At 48.3% G+C, this 23,097-nt stretch overlaps 1 protein-coding gene across 1 annotated transcript in view; it reads left to right on the plus strand.

The window, feature by feature from the left end:
* LOC144132809 (uncharacterized) overlaps positions 1-23,097 on the plus strand; it is a 164,809-nt gene that overhangs the window by 37,751 nt on the left and 103,961 nt on the right. Inside the window, exon 2 of the mRNA XM_077665472.1 lies at positions 5,448-5,632. Coding sequence (XP_077521598.1) covers positions 5,448-5,632 — 185 coding nt within the window. The remainder of the gene's footprint in view (positions 1-5,447; positions 5,633-23,097) is intronic.

The following is a 23,097-nucleotide window of genomic DNA, read 5'->3' on the forward strand; positions in this document are numbered from 1 at the left end:
AAACCCTTGCCGTTTAATGTTTTCCTACTGCTTGGCTTTATTTGTGTTTCACAGAAGTGAATACTGCGCTTATGACACAGAACAAAAATGTGGACGAACACGCATCTCGTGACATGGTCTGATTCAGCATCAGTGGTAGCTGTGTTGCACGGGCTACAACTTCTTGTCTCATGCTGATCTGGCAGCGGTATTCAAAGCGACTGCGTATTCTTTCACCCAGTAACACCGCATGCCGTGAACTGCAAAAAAAAAAAATTCTAACTCGATCACATAGCATAATCACAGAAAGGAGTGTATCCTCGAAAAGAGGTGTTGTGCGCAATGGTTTTTAATCCATGAACCCAAAAGGCATGCTTGAAGCACATGTATAGGAGGTAGATACGCACTGCCCTTATAAAAATGGCCAATAGACAGTCTGTAGGCTTCCTATAGAGTCTGTTGCCTTCCTATAGATATTTATTTTTCTGTGTTGATAGTCTATAGGGTGTCTATAGACTAATGTCTATTAAGAGTGTATGGCCATAAATCTATAGATTGTGTATAGACTGTCTATAGGATTTGTATTGCCTAGAGACTATTCTCTAGGATTTGTCTATAGACAGTCCACAGACTTTATAGACAGATGGCTATGGGCATACACTGTCTAAAGAAACTTTTGTAGAGGGGTACCTTAACACTATTTACTTCATGAGAACAAGTACCACTGTACATTAAAACTGTCGCTTTCAGAAATAAAAGAAAAAGTCTCGGATTATTATCGCGTAAAGTTCTTTCCGAGAGTTTTGTAAGAGAATTTTTGAAAGCAAGTGCTGCTTAAAGAAACATGACAGAAATGCGACTAATAATCAAACGCGAAGGAAAAAAAAAAAACCGGGTAATAATTTTTTCGTAGAAATTGAGCTGTAGAGTCACAAACCGACTAAACGAATTTGATAATGAAGACACTGCAGAATCTATCCTGTGTTAGGTTCACTGGTCGTCACAGCCTGTTATATGCTCACCATGGCGTAGTGTTAGGCTCAGCTTTAATCGCGATGTGTAACATCATAAAGCAAGTCGCCGCTCGTTCATAAGTTTGGCCAAAAATTCCGGTCAAGAAAACAGAACGAGCTAGCCAAAGGACCAAACATCTGAGCGCTCGTATTCTGGAGGGCCTAATGGAGCTTCCATTCAAGCCGTATTCCGGAACTGAAGCAAATGTCCGCCGCCAACAACCAGCCTCCTGCTTCTCCTTCGGTTTGTCTCAAAGCGGTCGGCAGTAAAGAAAACCTGAAAAAGCGGTCAGCAGAAGAAGCAACGAGTAATGATCCCCGCCACCGAGCAGATCCCAGCCGCAGATAAGCAAAGCAGAGGGCGCGCAATACTGTCGGACATTCCGCGACCACCCTCCCGGCAGCGCCCCCTATCGGGAGGACGGGATGTCGGAGGGCAACCTGCGGCGTCCATTCAGCAAAATGACCGTAACCTTGCGTCCGAGCGAAGCGCAGACGCCGCCGTCTCTTTTCTTTGAGAACATGCCGACACGGGCTCGTCGACTTCTTTTTCCCTTCGTGCATTAAAGTTTTACTCTATCTGTTTACTTTGAGGCCGGCTTTTAAGCCATAAGCGCACGGTACAGCTGATCGCAACGCCGTCGCATCCTGTTCGCAGCCGGCTCCCGCGTAGCAGACGATGTATGAAGCGAGGCAGACGACGGCACGCGCTTAGCGCGCTTGCAGAAATGTACTCTACGTCGTGCAGACGGCGCTAGCGAAAAAGCTGAACAGCAGGAAACAACAAAAAAGGTTAAAGGACACAGAACAGAACAGTGGAAAAGCGCGAAAATGCCGTGATGTTCGAAGTCCAGAATTTTAGCCATTGACACCACCCGTACGGTTCTATGGGAGTGAAAAAGGCCAGACTTTATTGTTCCATTCCGACGATCTAGCCCATTTCCGCTTCATTGATCGCAGCCGAAGCAGGACCTGCGTGTACAGAGCATGCAGACGACTCGCAGAGCGCACGCTTCCATGAAAGAAACTATGGCCTGCCGCTCCTCCATATCGGAATCCGCTGACCGTAACCTTCGTGAATTCTCCGACCATTGACGTTCTCGCAGCCTTGCCTTCGCACTTTTTTTGGTCGGCGGTCGCGAAACATGGCGTCTATACTATACGCTGTTTCTTGTCGTTGTGCGGTGTTTTTTTTTTCTCCCTCCACAATGCGAGCATCACCATCACACCTCAATTCCGTCCGGCAACTCTTGGCGCGGTCCATCAGCCATGACTACTACGCTCAGCCAGGAAGACACGCGCGTACGTTTTGTACCGAGACAAACTGAAAGCAAGAAACAAAAAATAAAACAATACCGACAAGATGCGTGGCAGCATGATCCGGCCGGTGCTCTTCACTCGTATGCCATGTAAAGGCGACTCCGGCCGGGAGTGCATGCGTACGGCCGTTGTACCTTCTTTTGATTTCCGAAACGCTTATCGCGTCGTCGTGCGCGAACGAAGGGGAGAAAGAATGGCGAAAGAAGCTAAAAACGAACGAAGCGAAATAAAAGGAGAGGGCGCGCTCACGCGTTTTCGTGATCCGGATGATGGAATCGGTCTTCAGAACCGCAGAAGCGTGCCGCGGTGTAGGATAAGCAACTCCAGACGGCGAGAAAAAAAAATAGAAGAATCGCAACAAAATAAGCTAAAAGAGAGAAGAAAATGTGTAGCAGAAGACATTCAGCGGCAAGCCGAGGCGCGAAAACTTCAGAACAAAACGACGGCAGCGCGCCTCGGCGGTCGTCTGCTCGCGCCCTCCGTGTCGTCTGCGCGAGATAGGCCTCGCTTTGTATAAACGCTGTTCCGCTCCCGCGCTGCCACGGCTATTTGTGCTTTTGCTACCAACGTGTCTGTACATAGCGCCCTCTCTCGGGCGCGCTTAGCAGGTTGTGTGTGAGTGAGTGTGGTTGTTGCTGCTGCTGTTGTTGGTGGTGGTGGTGTGGCCGCTGCTGTTCACGACCAAGTGATAACGGCCGGTCGTGCAGTACGGGCATTACGCTGGTCACGTGCGAGGCGTTACGTCGCCACTTCGTCGTCGCTTTGAGCCTGCCCCCCCTGCGACTAAGCGCGAAGAAGCGGCTCTGAATCTTCGAATTCATCTCTATACGTAGAGAAGTGGAGAGAGGAAAAGAAGGGAAAAGCTATTGTACAAAACGGTTTTCCCGGACAGCAGAAGAAAGAAAGAAAGAAAGATAGAAGGAAAAATGGAGAAACGAAAGGCGTGAGCATGCGAACGGAAGCGCGACCATTTTGTAGCGTGCCTTTTTTTCTTCAGAGATGACCATTTCTCTCAAGACGTATACGTCCTCTCGGTGGGCATATACACTGCAGGGTGCAGACGTGTCCCACGCGATGCGCTTGAGTTCCGCTTCCAAGTTTCAAGTTCGCCTCGGATGCTATTAGATGACGTAAAGTGCGAAGGAGTGCGCAAGAGAAAACTTCCAAAACGCTAATGGAGCATAACTTTTGCGGTTATACATCCGGATGTGGGCTGCTTTTGTAAACTATTTTCTTTAATGGTCAGTGCAAGCGCTCTCTAGGGGACGCTGGTGTATAGGGAAATTCACCTCTGTTTCGGGTTGTAATCGTCAACGGCACATCGACGGCTGCTCTATGGGCAAATTTATGGCATTGCACTGTTTTTCCGGGATCGATAATTGCGCCTAACTGGTGAAGGGTAAAATTCAAACCCGCCCTTGACCCTTGACACTTTTTTATTTGGCGTATTGAATATAATGCTCTACTACGATTATACTCGCGCTCTTCGGCTTTTACTATACAGTTGACTGTCTTTTTCTTAGGCCTCAGATCAAGATTACTTACATTGGCAAGCTGCAGAACTTAATTTAGTTAGAGATGCGGACATAAGTTAACGGAGCATGGCATTCCGTTCTAACTGTAATCAGGCCCTCTCTATCAATATTAGCGGAACATTTTTTGTCCTAGTGAAGGCCCACTAGTATCCACCTCCATCAGACAAAATGGTCTGTAGTAAGAAATTTGAATCACAAGCTATTACTAATGCATGCTCATCTTACGTTTGCCCGGAGCTGTACATCGTACTTTACATACGCACTGCCTCTGACTGCATGCCTGTTTAAAACAGGCATTTCAATCAACTATGCGAGTTTGCAGTCACAGTGCAAACTATTTCTGATATAATTTAATCTGGTTCTTGCTTGCTTTTCCCACACAGACAACAACTCACAAAACGTGTCATGACCGCGTCGGAAGCAGAGTTATTCGCGCAGGGTTGCACGATGCAGGCAACTATATGCGCCACTGCAGACACGCTGATAAATATTTTTTTCGTTGGCTAACAGTTACAAGTATTCGTTAAGAAAAATGATTGCACGAATTGGCCACGGAAGCAGCCATAGCGTTGGGCGGAATTAAAACGGTGCTGCGGTCCAGGTTCTTAAGGAAAAGAGTCCTTGGTGGCGCGGGCACCGACCGACCCGCAGAAACGCATGTCGTGAGTGCCTGGACCTCGCTGCATTATCAAGGTCACCCCAGATTTACCACCATCATCATTCCATTCACACCCACTGCAGGCCAAGAAGCTTTTGGCATTGATTTCCATTTAACCCCTGTATCACTTACGGCCGTCCTAAAAAGCCTGTATATATAGACGCTGATTAGCTGTTTTCTTGCGTCTGTATTCTTCGGTGGTTTACGCAGCCTCCCTCAAAGTGTGATATGAAAGCTCAAAGTTAAAAGAGTACGGCGTCAGAAGTGCAAGGATACCGAATACTCAAAGAAGCATTTATACCAGTGTAAAACTTTTTACACCTCGAAAGGTGTGAAAAAGGTATCCCGGAATGTTTTTTGATCATGATCATTATCAGCCTGACTACGCCCACTGCAGGGCAAAGGCAGTGGGCATAGTCAGCTGTCCTCTGCCAGTTGCGGCCACCGTATCCCCGCAAACTTCTTAATCTCATCCGCCCACCTTACCTTCTGCCGCCCCCTGCTACGCTTGCCTTCCCTTGGAATCCAGTCCGTTACCTTTAAGCACCAGCGGTTGTCTTGCCTTCGCATTACACCTTTTAGGGTGTTCATAAAAAAACCTTACGGTGTTTACAAACAACCTTCTACTGTCCATGAACACACTTAAGAACACACTTGGGGTTTCATGACCACGCCGACATCATAAGGTTGTTCACTAACACCCTTAAGGTGCAGGTGAACACCCTGAAATGGTGGCAGCCCTGGGACGAGACCGTTGCACTTTTAGGGGTGTAAAAATTTTTATAGTGGATGATCCGTGTCGCGTCTATGCTTCTTGTGTCCTTCTCGTGCCGTACACTTGATTACTGCATGCTGAACTAGCCCTTATCGCGGTATTACTCCAGCAATGTCTTCATTCAGGGCCCGATGAACTGAGCCTCCCCTTTGTCTCCCTGCCTGCAGCAGCTTCGAGGCGAACAAGTCCACGAAGGGGGCGTCCAAGCTTCGCCGCGACCTCATCAACGCGGAGATCTCCAACCTGCGGGACCTGCTGCCGCTGCCGTCTTCGACGCGGCAGCGGCTCTCCCAGCTCCAGCTCATGGCGCTGGTCTGCGTGTACGTGCGAAAGGCCAACTACTTCCAGCACAGTGAGTGCATTGCGCTGCTTCCCATTGGTGGTTGGGGAAAATCTTGGGCATGCCCTTGTTGCTTTCGCGTTAGTTTTCTCTTGCAGCTACGGTGGACCAGGTATACCTCCGCTGCCCAAATCCACCGTTAGCACTATGGAAAAGTTTCCTCCAGCATTGTGAAGGCAGTCCATATGATGGAGCACACGTGCAGAGAATAGTGCAGCGCATGACTTTGCGGCCCACGGCGCACTAGCTACAGGAACCTTACAAAGACAGCTTGACTGCAGAGTGTGGCAGGGTCCAGACGCTTTTAGTGTGCACCCGCTGTGCCATGAGGCCACAGCCTGGCGGAAGAGCTTCAGAAACACCTGCTCTAGTGTTCCGATGTGTGGTGTTCGCCTTGTGCGCGAAGCGCCTTAGCGTCGGTATGCCAATAAAGGCTGCACAGGTATTAGTTGGATTCTCTAGACCACAGCGGCTGTGAAAAGCTTTTATTAGTATCTAATAAGAATGACAATGTGATGTAAAAAGCATCGCTTCTGGGCTGGAAGCGGGAAAGTTGTAGTCTTCAGGAATAGAATGCTCTGTAAATATATTTATTACAAAGTTTCCATACAAGCGACGGCTGCGCGCACTAAAAAGCGACATCCCTGTACCGACAAGAACTACGAATGAACCACTGATTCGAGACTCTAGCCAAGTCTTTTTTTCGTATCACAGCCGTTAGAAGCAATTAACAGATGCAAACACACTACCTGCAGCTCATTAACAGAGGTAGATTACATGCTCTCCGGTATGGCAGTCTCTGCTTGACCGAAGTGCTGCGATGACGCAGAGTAAATGCTGCAGGATCTGTTGTGGGCGTTTTCGTCTCGTTAGTCAAAATTTGTTCTCGCGTCAGGCACCAAATATTTATTGGCTGCAAAGAACCCCTTTGTCATCGCTATAAAACTCGCCAAGTGGTATTGCAGTGCATCACAAACCAAACTCTTATGTCCCCTAGAGGAACGCATCTTTGACCACATGGTGCTGTTGCTATGACACCAGGGGGCGTTATAGGTTGGTGCACGCCAGAAGAACCACGAAGCCCGCAGAACTTTTTTGACGCAGCTGTCGCTCCAGAAAGACCTTGCAGTACAAGCAGAAATCGGTGCCCGAACTGGGGCTCTATTTTGTCGTCGCACGCGCCCCGGGCCCGTCTGGACGAGCGCTGTGTGAGGGCGTCTGCATAGGCCGCGCGACGAGTTCCGCGAACCAAGGGTCCTCACAGCTGCGGCCGGCCCGCAAACTGCATTTGAGTTATGCGCCGATGGAGAAGCAGAAAAATAACGGGGGACAGCGCAGCAACCAGCCAGACAGGCTACGAACGACGCACGTAGAACGTCCCCGGAGACGGGGTGAAAAGGCGCCTGCGTAGGTGCCTGCGCTCGGCACCTGCGCAGTTTTGTGCAGTGGGAGTACACGCGAGGGTTGCTCCTCTTACTCCACCAATTACGCGACAAGAGCATGCGGGGTATCTTATGGACCTTCGCACTGCATACAACTTGATTGACAAAACGTGGATTCCGGACTGTGCCGCGCATGTGCAATGGGCAGCCACTGCGAAATGTGCCACTGGTAACGTTGGAGCTTCAGCCTAATCTGCCTGCACCAAGAATAGATAAGATAAACCTCGAAATCTCATAAAAATTTCTTCAGACCGTCCGTACACTTTTGCCTTAAAGCCTTTAGACTGTCTCAGACATATCCTATAGAAGAGTCTTTAAGCAAAACCAGTGCTATGGACAGTCTATACATAATCTATAGATTTATGGCCGTACACTTTTAGTAGAGTTTTGTCTATAGACAGCGAATAAACCAAATGGAACATATATACGACGGCAATAGTCTATAAGACGTCTATAAACTGTTTATAGACCACTTTTATAAGGGATAGGAATACAGTGCCTCGATGTGAGCACCTTTGGTTAGGGTGCAGTCATTTTTAGGCACACAGGCTGTCCAGAAGTATTGCATGGACCCGCTATTTCTCGAGTTCTATTCGAAAGAAGACCAGGACAGCAGAGGAAAGGCGTATCGCATGGCTTCTTGAGCCAGTGGGCAAAAAAATGCTGTGTTCTGCAATAATATCGCAGGGGCCGCATAGCTACGTTTGTGCAGAAAACTGGTGTAGACGTCCGTACTTACAAGCAAAGCCACCGTGGTGGGCATCAAGGTTCAAGCCATCTTGAAGACAGCTGTCTCCTACTGCCGTCGGGTGCCATTTAGTGGCAACGGCGCACATCCTATCATAGCCCGATCTGCTGTAAACCACAGAAGATTCTCTTCGACTCAATTCATTCAGCGATTCAAGTCTTTTTGTGCGTGGGCGGTGGTCCACATCTTCATTTTTGCAGCATATAAAATGCATTCAAATTTTTATTCTCATCATAGAGCTAAAGGAGGAGGACTACAGAGAGACGGTGAACATGGTGGCCCTCAGTCACTCTCGTCCTTTCAGGCTTAAGATACGAATTTAACTGCACATTTACATGTAGGCCGGTAGTTACCGGGTTTGAAGGGACTCAAACATTTTATGCAGTGCACTGAAGGCACATTACACATATGTTGTCCTAATTTAGGTGTGAAACGTAGCTAACACTTTCACAGGTTCACAGGTGCAGGACACAGTCCAAATGTGTATACGGGGCCCAAGAGAAAGAGCGGACGACAACGCCCTTGTTACGTACCGTACACGTGACTTGGCGCGTCGGCACCAATCCCATGAATACAGTTACCAAAATTTCTGGCCCTTCCACCATATGGGCTGCTCCAGTCCTGGAATGTGTGTTGCTATGGTCCTGGAAAGCATCACATGCAAACGCTTATTCTCGGCGACGAGATTGCCGAAATTTCTTGGGGTGGTTGGGTTGGGGTTATTATATGACATCCGCAACACTGTTCCTTGTTGATAAGAACCCTATATAGAAGTATGGCCTCAGGGATGAGGGCAGGTGAAATGGGCCTCCACAGAATACCTGCGTTGATGTCTTCAGCGGCGAATACACTGCTACATTGTGCTCAACAGTCACCGCACGCGAAAATTCAAGGTGGTACCGGTAAAAAACCCTAAAGCACCAGGATGCCTACTCTCAGATATAGTTATGGTACTGGCAGACAACGGGTTCATTCAAACCACGTTTACTCTGGAAAGCTTTCGTCGCTAATGTCATCATTTCAGCCAATCTCGTCTCTGTGCTTATCGTATAATGTCGATACATGCGAAATGGAAGAAGTATATAGCGGCGCGTTGGTTTGAACCTGTCCACTTTTGGATAAATTTTTCTTATCTTTGCTTTCTCTGCGCGCCACTCAAAGACAAGCGTTCTTTGCTGTTTACTTACGGTCCTTACTGAGAGTATTTGAATCTCGGCACAGCGTTTGTTTCAGTTGATAAGCTCAGTTTATCTCTTCACCGCACTTCTTAGACACCATTGTTATCAACGTGCACCCCGAAGCACTGCACTCCAGCGGGCTCGGCTCCAAGAACTACTTTTTCGCGCTCAAAGCCAAAACGCAGCCTCCCGCACCCTTCTCAGCACTGCACGAAACTACGTGTGAGAGAACAGGTACCGCGCGTGTTAGAAGACGGTGCGCGATTGGCGACGCGGAGCCGTTGGCGAAACTTTTGCGCGCAAGAAACACCTGCTGCGCTGTCGACCGTTTTTGCGCCGGCTCGCCGCAGCTGCGTTTAGACGTCGCCGCTATCGCAATGGCGTTTTTCGCCGGCGCAGAAGCGAGTGGGAAAAACAAGGAAAGCAACAAAGCTTCTTGCTAGAAGCGCAAAATTGCTCAGAGCCGTTATTATAAGATGGGCATTCCGCCCAGTATTTTCGGTTGCTTAGCATATGTGTGGAGGCTATACCAGGGGCGCCAAGAGTGAACAAAAGCGTGCTGAGGTCTCGAAACCGGGGTCTCAGGCACCGACCGGTGTGTTGAGCCCACCGACTGCTGCCATGGGTCCGCCTGTACAGATATGGATGGCTGTACATATCTGTAAATATCTCTGCTAATCTGCCCCCCCCCCCCCCCCCCCCGGTTTTCTGTCTCTTTATTACTTCCCTTACGCCACGTTCAGTGAAATTCCTGCTTCCTCGGAAAGAAAAAATTAATATTGGAGTATTGCAATGTACTATTTTGGAAATATTGAAGGTAATGGTCCATTCTTGCGACGCCTAGTAAGAGCTTTCTTTTATAGTTTTGTCCACCGCTGGCATCGGGTATAGTTAAGACTGTCCTAGAAAACCAGCGGGGAACGTTTTTGACGATAGCAAATACGTTGACAGCAATAAAATGCAAGCCTGTAGATGGGAGACCTGCGGATATATTCATTGTTATAATGAAGACTTATAATACATCACAAAATTGCATTCATAACCTACTTTGCCGTTGATAAACGCTTTTGTCCAGAATTCCTGGGTGTTCTCCGGGGAGAGTTGTACAGTTATTCTCGGAAACTAGTTTCGAATCAAATGCTTTCACTTTTCGAAGCGTAGTTTTTATCATGCATAAAGGTTTGTATTCTTAGGCTGCATCTGGGATATGTAGAGTCGCAGGACTTAAAGTCACCGTTCCCGGAAACACGTGTACGGAAACCTACGCAAAATAGCTGCCGGGGTTGCATAAAATAGGGTGAGAAGGGCGTACTGAGTTGGCTACCTACGCAAGAAGTGAGAGAGAACACATTCTGGTGCTTGCTGAACGTTTAGCCTTTGGTGCCGCAGCAAGGTACGCTTAACTACTGAGAGTATGCGGAGCGTACGTTGTAGAGGTGGCGAGGAAACTGAGTCTATCTAACCTTACTTTAGTTAAGACTAAGTGGCAGCGAACTGCTGGGTGGGCGAAAGAACATTTTTTTCCTGATTTTTTTTTTACGACTCTGCGCGTTTCCTCCTTTTCGGAGTTCTGAAACTGCTTTCGAAAGAGGGCGCTACCTGAGACGCTGCAGCCTCGTAAGTTTCGGACGTGCATCCTTTCCGCGTAAGGAGCGCGTGCCGCTGAGGGCGGCGCTCGAAGCGTTTTTACGACTCCTGGCGTGAATGGCGGCAGCTTTTGGAGTGAATGAAGCTTCCGCAAGTTCGCCATAACGGAAGTGTGCTGTACGCTTGCATTCACTGCCGTTCTGTCGAACAGCAGCTCACGCCGCGAGTGGCCCCCAAAAAACTCTGCAAAGCTCCCGGTTTACGTGCTGGTTTTGGTTTAGCGGACGAAGGTTTTGCTCTTGAAGATGACAACGTGTAGGATCATCTTGAACTTTGCGAAACTTCTCACACATTGCAGAAATGAGAGAGATTGAAGCTGAGCGGCTGATTGAGTTTTTATACATCAATACTGCTACGGCAGGAGTGTACCAGAGAATTTTTCCGGGTTCTTCGGCACCGTGGAAGTGCAGGAATGGTGTATCGATCACTAAACTCGACTCCTGTGCACGTACTACTGAAAGGACTGCCGCAACGATTGCCGAAATTGCGGCTGATTTACTTGTGCAGCAATATGCCGGCCGCGAGCACGAACTTGAATGAAAAAGAAGGTTTTCTTAAAAAGCTGTTGTACAGTTAGAATGCGTTATCTGCTGTTGCGTCATTGAAATCTCTGGTTTGAAAACCTGCACAGGAGTGCTCGCTACAGAATTGTGTTGGCGGGCTTCAATATACTGATAATATCTAAATGTTATATCGCTCGATATCGATTTCTCTTGGAGGGGTGTATTATACAGTAATTGCGTTTGAAAGTCTTGTTGCTAGAACTTTTGCAGCGTTCTCGTTAGCGGCTTAAAAATCTGTGCCTGGAAACGTACGCTGAGTGGCTATAATCGCCATTTTTAAGCCTATCAAAATCAGCGGAAGCAGAAATGGTTGCATGGTCCTCATATTTTGGAGCCAGGAAAGGAGCTCGCAACCGCATACTGAATGCGGTATATCAGTGAAATTTGGACGAAATGCAAACATTCACAACACACACCTCGCATAGCCAGTCCAATGGCTTTTCTGCACTGCGTCGCATTTTATCCTAACATGTCCCGCACGGTGCTCTGCGTAGAGTGTTCTCTACATTCCTCACACTTCGACATCCACTATGTTTCAAGCACTTGCTTCTTGCACGAATATTAAGGTTGCATATACGTTGTGTGCTATATACGTATATGCATGCTAGTGTCTTAACAGTTTTAGTTTGGATTTAAGGGGGTTTAACGTCTAAAAGCGACTCCGGCTATGGGGAAAGCCATAACCCACCTGGGGTTCTCGCACAGCACACGGGCCTCTAGAATTTCGCCTCCATCGAAATTCGACCACCGAGGCCGGCATCGAACCCGCGTCTTTCGGGTCAGCAGCCGAGTGCCAAGCAGTTTTAGCAAAAAGTTATAGCGCAAATACAGACAACCACAGTGAGACAGCACAGATACACCCTGTGGTTGTCTGTGTTGGCGCTGTAACTTTTTTAAAATCATTATGCATCAAATCGACCAAAAAGAAGTATAAATGTCTTAACAGTGGCGCATGTTTTCTGAAAATGGCAATGGCTCACAGGTTTAGCTTCCTGCATAAGGTATAGCTTGAAGACTGTCGTACATGTTGGCATTAATCTCGCGGATGGCTCGGCTCCTTAAGAAACAAGCAAAGGACCTCGAGCACTGCGTATTCTCTCTACACTGGTCAGCTGAATTCAATTTCAGCAAGCCTTTATAGGGTCGGCTATAAATCAGCGGCTATGTTACTGCTCTACACCGCCTCCCTGATTTGGTTCCGAATGAGCGATGACTCTCGCCTCTAAACGTGGCGCATATCTGTCCCGCTAACAGTTTGCGCCAAGGTTGACTTTGACGCATCGCTCTCGACGCGGACAAGGTCTTGTTCGTTCTTTCTCCGTTCATTCGTTTTTTTTCTCTGCTTTCTTATTTTCTTTCCTTCGTTCTTTCTTCATCTCCCTCATGCCTTTTTCGTTCTGTTCAACCTTCTTGCATTCTTTTTTTTTTCCCGTGTTCTTTCTGCCAATTCCTTTTTTTTACAATTTTCTTTCTGCCTGTTCTTAACGTCCTATTTCCATCCTTACTATTTTCTTCCAGTTCTTTTTATTCATTTTTACTATCTGATTTCTCGTTTTTTGTCTCCGCACTGTGCGCTGTCAGCTGACCGTTTTTTCCATACATCTTTTCTTTACCTCTGTACCCCCTTCATTTCCTGCTGCGATAGTGGTACACATTGAAAGAGTTTGTTGCATCATGCTCCTCCTCATAACCTGCGTTCATCAGAACGCTTATACATACCTACCGTCTCTCTCTCGAGGACAACGTTCATTGTCTGCTCATTGTCGTCTGCTGCGTAGCAGACGATCGACAACTACAGCGTCCTTCTGCAGGAAGCCGAGACCTGTGCGCGTATGCAAACACTGCGCGCCCGCACATTCTAAGAAGCAAGAGCATTTTGCCGCAGAACACCTGTCCGCCACGAGCGAGTATATGGACAAGCGACGGAAGGCCATAACGTCTGCGCGTACTTCATAATCAACCTACTTCCCGGGATGCAGAACAATGCGAGGGGCCGGTGGATGAAAAAAATAAAAATAAAAGTGCGAGCGGTGCTGCGCATTACGGCGCTTGCTTTGAGACCCGTGCGTGCCTCGTTCTCGTTGGCCACGTATGATTGATGACGAAGTTTGCCTTCGTTGCTGTACGGCAACACCTAAGATGAACGAACGAATATAAGGCCGGGATGAAAAGAAAGAAACAAAAAATGGAGCACTACTGCGCATGCGCTCTGTACCGTGTGAACCGGAGGGAGGAGGTAGCGTTTTTATCTGTCTCAAGATGCCGTCTACCACGGCGATTGGTTGCATAATCGGCGTTGATAACTCCGCTGTTCTCGCTCTGCCCACTTTCTCTCTCACTCGACATCGCGCACACATCGTTGTACATCGCACGGCCATTGGTCCAGCAGTTATCGAGTAGAGGCAGGCGCGGTTTCATTAGCGTGGGCCGAGTCGTGCCGCCTGCTTTTTATCTCTTCTCCGCCTGGGCGTACTAAGAAAATCGACTGCTTCGAGCGCGGATACCTAACGTCTGCTATACGAGCGAACGATTGAGATTTTTTTCCCGCGGGCTGAGACAGAGAGAGATATTCATAAGAAGCGAGCAGCGGCCCACATAATGAAGCATGCGCGCCTGTTGTCAGGATATCGGGACACGCATCTAATGATTTGCTCCGGCTGGAGTACGTGTTCTACTCGCGCTGACGTTTATGTAAGGTTTTGTCCGGAACGGGCTGTTGGTAATGCGGCGAGTTGCGTTATGTAAACATCTGACGTTCATTAGCGCTGCCTGTCCGGACTGCTTCGCTTGTGGATGGATGATGTCAGTTCTACAAGATCGCGAGCAAGCGGCACCCTGTCGGAAAGTAACGGCTTATCCGCACCAGGTGCTTGGGAAAGATCGGAGTAATCAGGCGTGACTGCACTCAGGATGGACGGACGCGAGGCTTAGCGTCCGCCTTGCAGCTGTGGTTTCTTGCACTTTCCTTATTACATTGAGCTGTTTTCTTTGTCATTACACGCGGTGGATAATGAACATACCAGGTACGGCTATAACAAGCGGATGTAGTTGAACACACCGTATACCTTGCACGATGAGTTGTGACTCACTTGTTCGGGCTCATTCTGCATTCCCGTGTTCTGCAGAACAAGATCAGGAGCAAGATATGGCGGCAAGTGTAGCTGAAGTACATTCTACCGTATTTGGTGTGTCCGAAACCTGGGTCTCAATTTGCAATCTATTTTATACTCTGGAAATAGGACCCAACTGTGCATTAGAGCAGTCTTGCTTTTCTCTGCTATCAGTACTTGTAGTGATGCTCCTGTGCCGAAGTGTCCAGAAGACGACCAATATCTTCTGGGGTACCTCTATCTGGGCTAATTTTTCACGTGGGGTGAAACTGTACACAAAACTGGAGTTCTGGGGTTTCACCTCCATTAAAATCCGGCTTCCACACACAGATGCACTACCATATTCTTCGAATCAGCTACCCAACGCCGAAGGCACTGATACATTGCGGTTGCTTTTCTCTCACTGACCTACGAAAATGTCTGATGAGTGAACTGTGTGCACGACTGCTTACTACTAGTTCGAAAATTTGATTCGCTCACAAGCACAGTAGGACTTCGTCTTGTAGACATCTAAGGCGCCTTGTCGCTTGCAAAATCGTGGAAGCCCAGCGTGTACGGTGTATGACAACGGAACAAACTCCTGTTCAGGCGCTTTCCGTACGCTCCAGCTCACAGAACAGAGCCCGCGCATTCGTCTGAAGTTTATTCCGCTTCCCATAGAGACGCGGCGGTTCTTCGGGTATACCGGAGCGTCTGGGAAAGCAATAAAGCAGGCGTGGGCCCTTTCGAAACTGGCAATGAAGAGCCCGACGATCGTTAACCCTGAAGAAACAATGGCGCCGTTCCTGCGCCCATGTCCCAGCGGCCGGCCGCTTTTGATTTCTTCCTAGTCTCGTTTGATCTCGGCTCGTAAAACCGCGCTTCGCATCCTTCGACGCCTTGGGAAGAGCTTGCCGTAAAAGAGCAAGAAAACAAGTCGGTGCTGGGTTCTTCGTTGCATAGAAAGAACGCGAAAGAAGGTAGCGCACAAGTTCAAATGAAAGGAAGAAATGGTAGGTACCAGCTCGACGATAAAGCCAAATCCCAGGGGAAAGATGGCGTAGCATAAAGGTGCAGCCACCTTAAGGCTAGCAGGTAAAAAAAAGAAAGAAACAGGGAGCATCCAGTTCAAGACAAACCCAGAGAGGGTCATTGCAAGGTTTGAATGACGTACTGTCCGCACCTTTCAAGGCAGAAAAAAAAATGTGGGAGAGATGGCGGGAAAGAGTCGGGTAGAGAATAGCCGTGCGAAAATACAAAAATACACGGGCAACGAAGACGCGAGGTAGGATGCCAAGTGGGGGTAAGGAACAGAAACTTCTCAGAAAACAGGGAAAAAACAACAAAGAGTGAAAGGTGAAGAAGGCCGAAAGAAAAAGAGCAGGCGCTGGATTTGGCGAAGAATGGTTCGCATTCCGCGGGAGGTCCACATCTCGGGAGGAGGCGTTAATATACGCGTCGCCTTCTCACACCTCGAGAACAGCAGCGGCCGGACAACAATGGCGCCGGAGGCGTTGGATTCCAGACGACGACACCGGCGGAGCGAAGCGGCACCTGCGGCAAGAGAGAGAAGAGCAGGCGATGGCCAGCGTCGGACGGACAGTCGTTAGGCCTAAGGAGGGTGCGAAGCACACCTCGCGCCTTCTTCTTTCTTGCTAATGGTCTTCTCCCGCGTGTCGTCGACTGCAACATCAAGGGGAGACGCCGTCGGCAGGGCCGGTCAGTTGGGTGCCGGACCTTATCCCATGCGGCACCGGTCCTCCGCAAGGCAAGCGTCGTCCTCCATGAGTTTGCAGGACTTCGCAATAAGCGTACGCCCGCCGCCGGTGCTGCGGTGGTTGTGGTTGGTGGTCGTTGTTGCAGCTGCAGTGAAATGGCGTTGCCGCATATATGGAGTCGCTGCGCAAAAATGAGCAGCCTAGGGCGAAATACACAACTCGAGTCGCGGTTTCATAATGCTCTGGCGGTGAGCTCTCCCTGCAACGCGGCATTCTTGGGAAAAAGCGTCGACGGCCCAGATTCCCCCGCAGCATCACACTGCAATGTCCGTTTCGCACATCGCGCGAACGTGAAACGCCTGCCAATGTGACGCCCGACCTTAGGCAGGCTGCGTGGCGCCGAAGTTATGAAATGTGGGTTCAAAGTTGGAGACAAGACGCGTATTTGACTTGGAGCATTACCGCTTGGGACTGAAGTTACAGAGGCGTAATACATCGCGCTTGACTTGGGGGGGGGGGGGGGGGGGGGGGTGACTGGTGTTAGGGAACTCAACTAAGATGTTTTACTAAAACATAGACATAAAAATGAAAACAACGGCAAAGAAATCATTTTCTATTCAGTGAAAGGGATGAGCCAGAAATTTTTGCAAGTCTGTGTGAGAAGTTCATTTCCTTCACCTTGCCTGGCCAAGTTCTCAGGTAATGTTTTATTTGTTTTGTTGCTACTGCTTTGGAACAATTTTCGGAAAAGGGCCTCTAATTGAGAGTCTCAGTTTATCTCTAAAATTTCAAAGCGGTGTCGAGAGCATATCATGAATGGGCGTATGTTCACTATCTCCAGAGAGAGGAACATATTTTCATCATCGTTGATACGAATGATGTGCAATCTTTAATATGCGTCGGAATGCGTCGCCTAAAGTGCACCCAGTAAGGAATCGCTTTTCGATATACATTAATTTATTTTCGAAATGCGCGAGTGAGGGAAACCGGCGATGCAAAATTTTTCAGTACACAAAGTGAGCAGAGCGAGGACTGAAAAAAAAGCTGCTTTTAAAAGTAAGGTATTGAATAAAGCACTATGAACATTTCAAGCACGTCATATATTACCTGCACCTGCAGTGACCCGGTTAATTTATGGTTAGGTACAACCCGGTACGCATAGACAAGGGACAGACGAGAGCCAGATGTTGGAGGCCAGATATGGACACATCTGCCCTGATCGGGGTGAATAGATGTCATATACGCAAGATGAGTGCCAGATATGCAGCTAATCTAGCCAGATCTAATAGCGCTGTTATCATTACCGTTCGATAATTTTTGTTTATTGCCCTCGTTTAAGCCTCTACGCGTACACCTTCAGCTTGACCGTAGACGAGCAGCATCGAAGACCAACCCCCAACATATAGCCCGGTATCAGCGGATCGCTCCATCAGCCGATATCTACACTTGGTCACAGCAGGTGCTTGCATCTAAAGTTATCCGCTTAGACAACACCTTCCTGTGAGTCTTCGCTGCCTTCCAAAATATCTTCCCATCTCAGTAACTTTCAAATCGCGGACAGCTGGGTTCCAAAGTTTGTTTCTTCTCGAAGGCGCTTGTGCTCAACGTGTTTACGCTCCAATTTCGCTGCTTCCAAATCCAGGTACTCCTGGGAGCTGCGTTGTACGCCAACTCCTATTTCACGCCGTCTTATCTCTCTTTCGTTTTTTCTTATTTGTGGGGCATCTACGTTTTTTTTTTCTGCATTCAGATCTTCTTTTACATTTTCTCTCGCAATTTCTAAAGCTGCGCATCAACGCTGTATACCTGGACAGATTTTTTTTTTTTTTCAGTTTGTTGCTCGGCCTTTTCGCGGGAGCGTTCCTACAATTCTCGGCCGATTTTTTTCGCTCTACTTTTCAACGTTTCCGCGAGCGAGTGCGCGCTTGAGGTTGGTGGTGGAAAAAGCACAACAAATACACAAAAAAAAACCTGTCTCCACTGCAGGCGGCTATGCGGCTGTTGTACGGTTGCGGTAGCCTCATTTAGTTCACCACGACCACAGCACATGCACGATTTCTCGCTTTCTCGCTCGTCGGCTTCGTCGCTTCGTTTGTTTGTTTCGTTAATTCGTCCATCTAGATATTTCTCGCGCCTCAAGTAGGAAGAAGGCAAGCGGCTGCTCTCGGCTTTCGCGCAACGGGAGCACCAGGATGCCATTCTGCGTTTTTCGCTCCGTAGCAACTGGGTTGGCTTCTGGGAGTGCGGTTTTTGTGTATGGCTTTTTCTGCAGGTTCGCCACGAGTAATTTTGAATGTTACGAACAGTTCACCAGCACAAATGAGCCGGTCATGCAAGGAAAAGTTTCTGGAACGCGTCTGAGTAACCCTAGATTCATAATTCCGACGTTGACGTTGGATGAAAGATTCCTCGGTCTAAACGTCTCTCACAGCATCTCGTGTTCTGTTAGGCGACGTATTGCACTTGTGTTGGTAATTTTCGATAATTGATCCTTAACAGTTCCTGGACAAATAAACTTATGAGCCGTTCATGAACATCCCAAGCAGCACAGGTAATGGGCCAAATATTAGAAATGTATTGGTAAATGCCTGTCCTACAAAGGACCAGAATGAAACAATCCAGTTCCGATATTGGACCGAACACCTGTGCTGCTTCGGATTTGAGCTAGCTTGTGCAGGCCTCTTAGCAAAAAAACTTTGGGCCTTCTTTAACGTTCTTAAAGAAAATGTGATAGCATCTTCAAAGTAGGCCCAGCCTACAAAAACGCTTTAATGTGGATTTTTGGGAATCAGTGGGTGGATTAAGATGGATTAGCGAGTAAATTAAGGTGGAAGTGCGGGTCGGGTTTGTATAATCCCATATGATACTCCAATTGAAGGTACTCGAACATTTAAGTTTTTGGATTTCCGGTTTTGGTGGTGCTGATGGCATCTTGACCCTCTCGACCAATCAGGGAATATTGTTATGGGGAAACTCGGTGGTTTTTGCAGGAACACATCCTAAACACTACGGCATTAAAATAGTGCAAGCAGCCGACGGACGCGCAAAGAACAATAACCACAAGACCTGAGGTGAATAAACGCCCAGTTGCGATTCAGCGCTTGTGGTGGCTATTCTCTCTGCGTCCTTCGCCTTTCCGAGTGTTTTCTTTTTTCTAAAAGGCATAGTAGAGGTAGCGAACAGTAAAACGTCGGTACGATTTTACATCTCTGCGTCGTCTGTTGGGCGCATGAATATTATAAAAGCATGCAAAATGTAACATGTTTCTTTCCTTCTGCAACACACACTATTTGTATCTGAATTTTCGGCGCTGTCAGAAAATACGTATAATACCGGCCATAAACTCTGTACGATGTTAGTTTCATGTCCGTCTGTAGCGGCCGCATGGCAGAAAAAGAGGCCTAAATTAGCCGAGACCCCACGGTGTAATGTTTCAGAATACCGGATTTATTATTGCCGCAATTTCTTTGTTTATCCCCTTCCTCCCCATTTGAAGTCATGCCGAAGTAAGACCTATACACGTGGTCATAACCATGTCTGGGCCGGACGCTCTTCTGGTTGCAGGCGACTATATGCTCCAGAAACGTTTATTTTTTCTGGTTGTCCTCTCTACATGATTTAAAAGTGGCTCGCACAAACAACTTGTGGTCCAGATGAAATAGAGTCCAAAAACGAAAGGAAACGCCCGTCTCCTGGGTTTAGAGCCTATGTGCCTGAATGTATATAGAGCGACAGCGCTTTTCACATCATGGAAACGTGCAAAACAGAATCAACAGGTTTGGCGTGATCTTAATTTTGCTCATCTCTAGACAGAAAATCACGTAGTCTTCTGGGACCACAACTACCAACCTGAACACTTTTAACATAAGCTTTGTACCCCTAGACGATGGCTTCATTCTGGCCTCACAGTTGTATACATTAAGGCGTTTGTTGTGCGATGTCAGCGCACGTTAAAGATCCCCAGGTGGTCGAAATTATTCCGGAGCCCTCCACTACGGCACCTTTTTCTTCCTTTCTTCTTTCACTCCCTCCTTTGCTCCTTTCCTTACTGCGCGGTTCAGGTGTCCGCTGATATGTAGTACATATACTGTGTCATTTCCTTTCCCCCCAAACACAAAAAAAGCGTTTGTTGACTGCCAGTCGTTGATTCGGAGTGATTACCTAAGTTTATTTGCAAAAGAAACACATAAGCTGAAGAAGTGTGCATAATGCACACATATCACTGGAATCGGCATTCCCTGGTGAGCACTTCATAAGATGGCCATAGGCGTGTACAGGTCTCTGCGTAAGAAGGGGAGGGGGTAAGGCGTTCATGGTAGCGCCTCTACAATTATTCACGGTAGCGGGGAACAATACGGAGACAAAATTTTCGCCCTCCTCTCTCGTGCAAATTAAGAGGGGGGAGGCACTTCGATGACAATGACGTCATTGGCCTGTGCGTTTCTTCCCTGAGGCACCGCCGGCGTACACTGCAGTCTCTGCAAGGGCAGGAAAATGAGACAAGCAGGCATAACAGATGGCTCGTAGAACGCACAGACGCACCATGTAGCACACAGAGCCAGTGCCACCAAGCGGATATACACTTTTCTACTGGCGAATCCCCTATGCTGGGTATACTTGCACAGAGGGAATGTCTCCCGCTCACGAGCTCGTATAGCCTGTTGGGGGAGCGTGTACGCCAGTGACACTACTCTACGCAAGAGGCATGCCGTGCGCCTCGCTGGAACGCCGGCATCTTCCACGCACCATAGGCGCACGTGTCTTCCGAACGGCGTGGTCGTTCGTCAGGAGGACAAATTGCGGCCCGACTCAAGCCGATAGAGGGACGGGCGATTAAGCACCGATTCCTGCATGGGCGCGCTATGCGCCGCCATACCCTCTCTTATCCTCCTCCTCTGCACCTTTTCACTCTTGTACACGCGGTTGATTCTCTCTCGATTCTTTGTATTCGCTTAAATCTTTGTTGTTTTACGAAAATTCGCAGGGCTTTTAGCCGAACCGCTTTTCTTAGTCGATGTGAAGGGCGTCCCTCGACTTATTTCTGACTTACAACGACGAGTCTTGTTTTGCATGAAATTTCTTTCCTCTCCTGTTTTAACTCTTAAGCGCCGAAGTGGGAAAGCGGGGTACATATGCATCTGCGAAAGAGAAGCTTTGAGGCACTTCGCCGGTACCCTTGCTGTATCTCCTTTTTGTTTTTTATGGCCTTTTGCTTCAGCCATGGCTTACGGCCTTTTGCTTCAAGAAGGCACCGAGTGGGGTACGTAGGTTCCTATGCGCGTCGCGTGGCACTGTAGAGGCGCCACCACTGACTGCGCGGATTAGCGTCGTCGAGAGAAAAACGCGCCCTCCATTACTCACCCGCCCTGTGGCCTGTGATCGAGAGAGTGGGGGGGGGGGGGGGGGGGGGGCACTTAGTGCATGTGCCTAAAGAGTGTTTCGCTTCTTCGGACCGAGTTCCGGAACTGAAGTTCAAATAAGGGGACTTTTTCTTTTAGCTGTTTGTTTTTCTCTCTCCCTCTATATTATAGAGTTTTGCTTAGAGCGCGTAAAGGAAGGCAAGTAGATCTTCAGAGGAACAAATCTAAGGGCACGTGAAGGTACAACCGAAACACGCGCGATAACAGCGGCCGTCGGGGTCCTGCATCGTTAAGCTATGATTTTGCGCAGTTGCATAGTCATTGATCAAGCTTTGTTAATCCGCCATGGAGTCACGGGACAAGCGCTTGTGAAGCCTACAATCTTCATAAAAAGCAACCAAGCTGGAAAATACTGCCCAACTTTTGTGGAGAAATTTTAATTTGTAATACGTATTTTCACTGTATTCTATTTCATTGTTGTTTATCCTAAACCCACTCGCCTCTGTAATGCCTTTGGCCCTGAGGGTACAATAAATAAATAAATAAATAAATAGGCCGCTAGCTGGTCCTAGTTTATTCAGAAGGCAGAAAGACAGCCAAATTTGAACGATATTTTCCTCGGTGCTTTGTAATTACCAAGTCTCTCCTGTCAACGTCTAAAAGTCTTGTGTGTTCTTATGGAGTCGTCGGGCGCCATGGCACTTACCATCCTCTTTAAACAGCTACATGCCGCTGCGTACCCTCAACTTAGAACTGACCGGCTGGACGCAGCGAAGTTCTTGCATACGTGAGATCAGTTCGTTTTGGGTCGAAGCCTTGACAATAATAGTTACTATGAAGTTACTAGTGGTTACTATGAGCTACTAGTATTGTTATTATAGTAACAGTAACCAGTTATAGTGACTACAATTCGCGGTCGGCTGCTACTCATGATCCCAACTGGCGCAGAAAGAGCGTTGCGAGTGGGGCCTGCTGTTCTCTCGGGCAATCCGGACATTGCACTGCCTTCCTTACGTCGGCTATTCCTGACGGGAACCGGCAAAAAACAAATGTTCAGACAAAAAGGAGCGTAGGTTATACCTACAGCCTGAGAAGTAAGGGCGGCTACTCTGAACGAACAGAGGGCGGTGGAAGTTGGAGTGCTGCGGGTCTTTTTATTGTGGCCAAAAGCGTCTTGCTTCTGTGTGCAGCCCTCCGGTGTCTCTTTCAGTCGGGCGTGGTGGCGCACCTGGTGGCCGGACTCTTCCGCAACCGCCGCCGGCTAGCGCGTTCCTTCTGAGTCCCTGCCCGCAGAAAACAAAGACAGCGATCAAGGAGGACGAGAACCTTTTCTTCATCTCGCAGTGCCTCTTCTGTGAGGGCCGAGGCTCGCGCAGCGGTGGATACAAAAAGCCCGGGGAGGTGGACGACGGCGCTGTCGAAGAATTTGACACTCTTTTTGGGAAGTTGCGTGCAGTCTTGCGGCACTGACAAGTCAGCAAGACAAAGATGTACTGGATATGTTTGTAAGCATGTTTCAAGCGGTCGGTATGGTCCAGCTTCAGTTTTTGCACACAGGGAGCGAAAGTAAAGTTTCGAAAGCATTTAACCAGAGAGAAGTCTGCTGATGGAACATCTTCATCACGGTCAGCCTGGCTTGCCTATTCGAGTTCCCTTCAAGGCAAACGCATATACCGTACTCTACCACTGTCCCACTTTTGCGAAAATTTCTTTTAGACAGTCAACAGGCTAT

Source organism: Amblyomma americanum, chromosome 5 (genome assembly GCF_052857255.1).
Source record: "Amblyomma americanum isolate KBUSLIRL-KWMA chromosome 5, ASM5285725v1, whole genome shotgun sequence".
Lineage (NCBI taxonomy): Eukaryota > Metazoa > Arthropoda > Arachnida > Ixodida > Ixodidae > Amblyomma > Amblyomma americanum.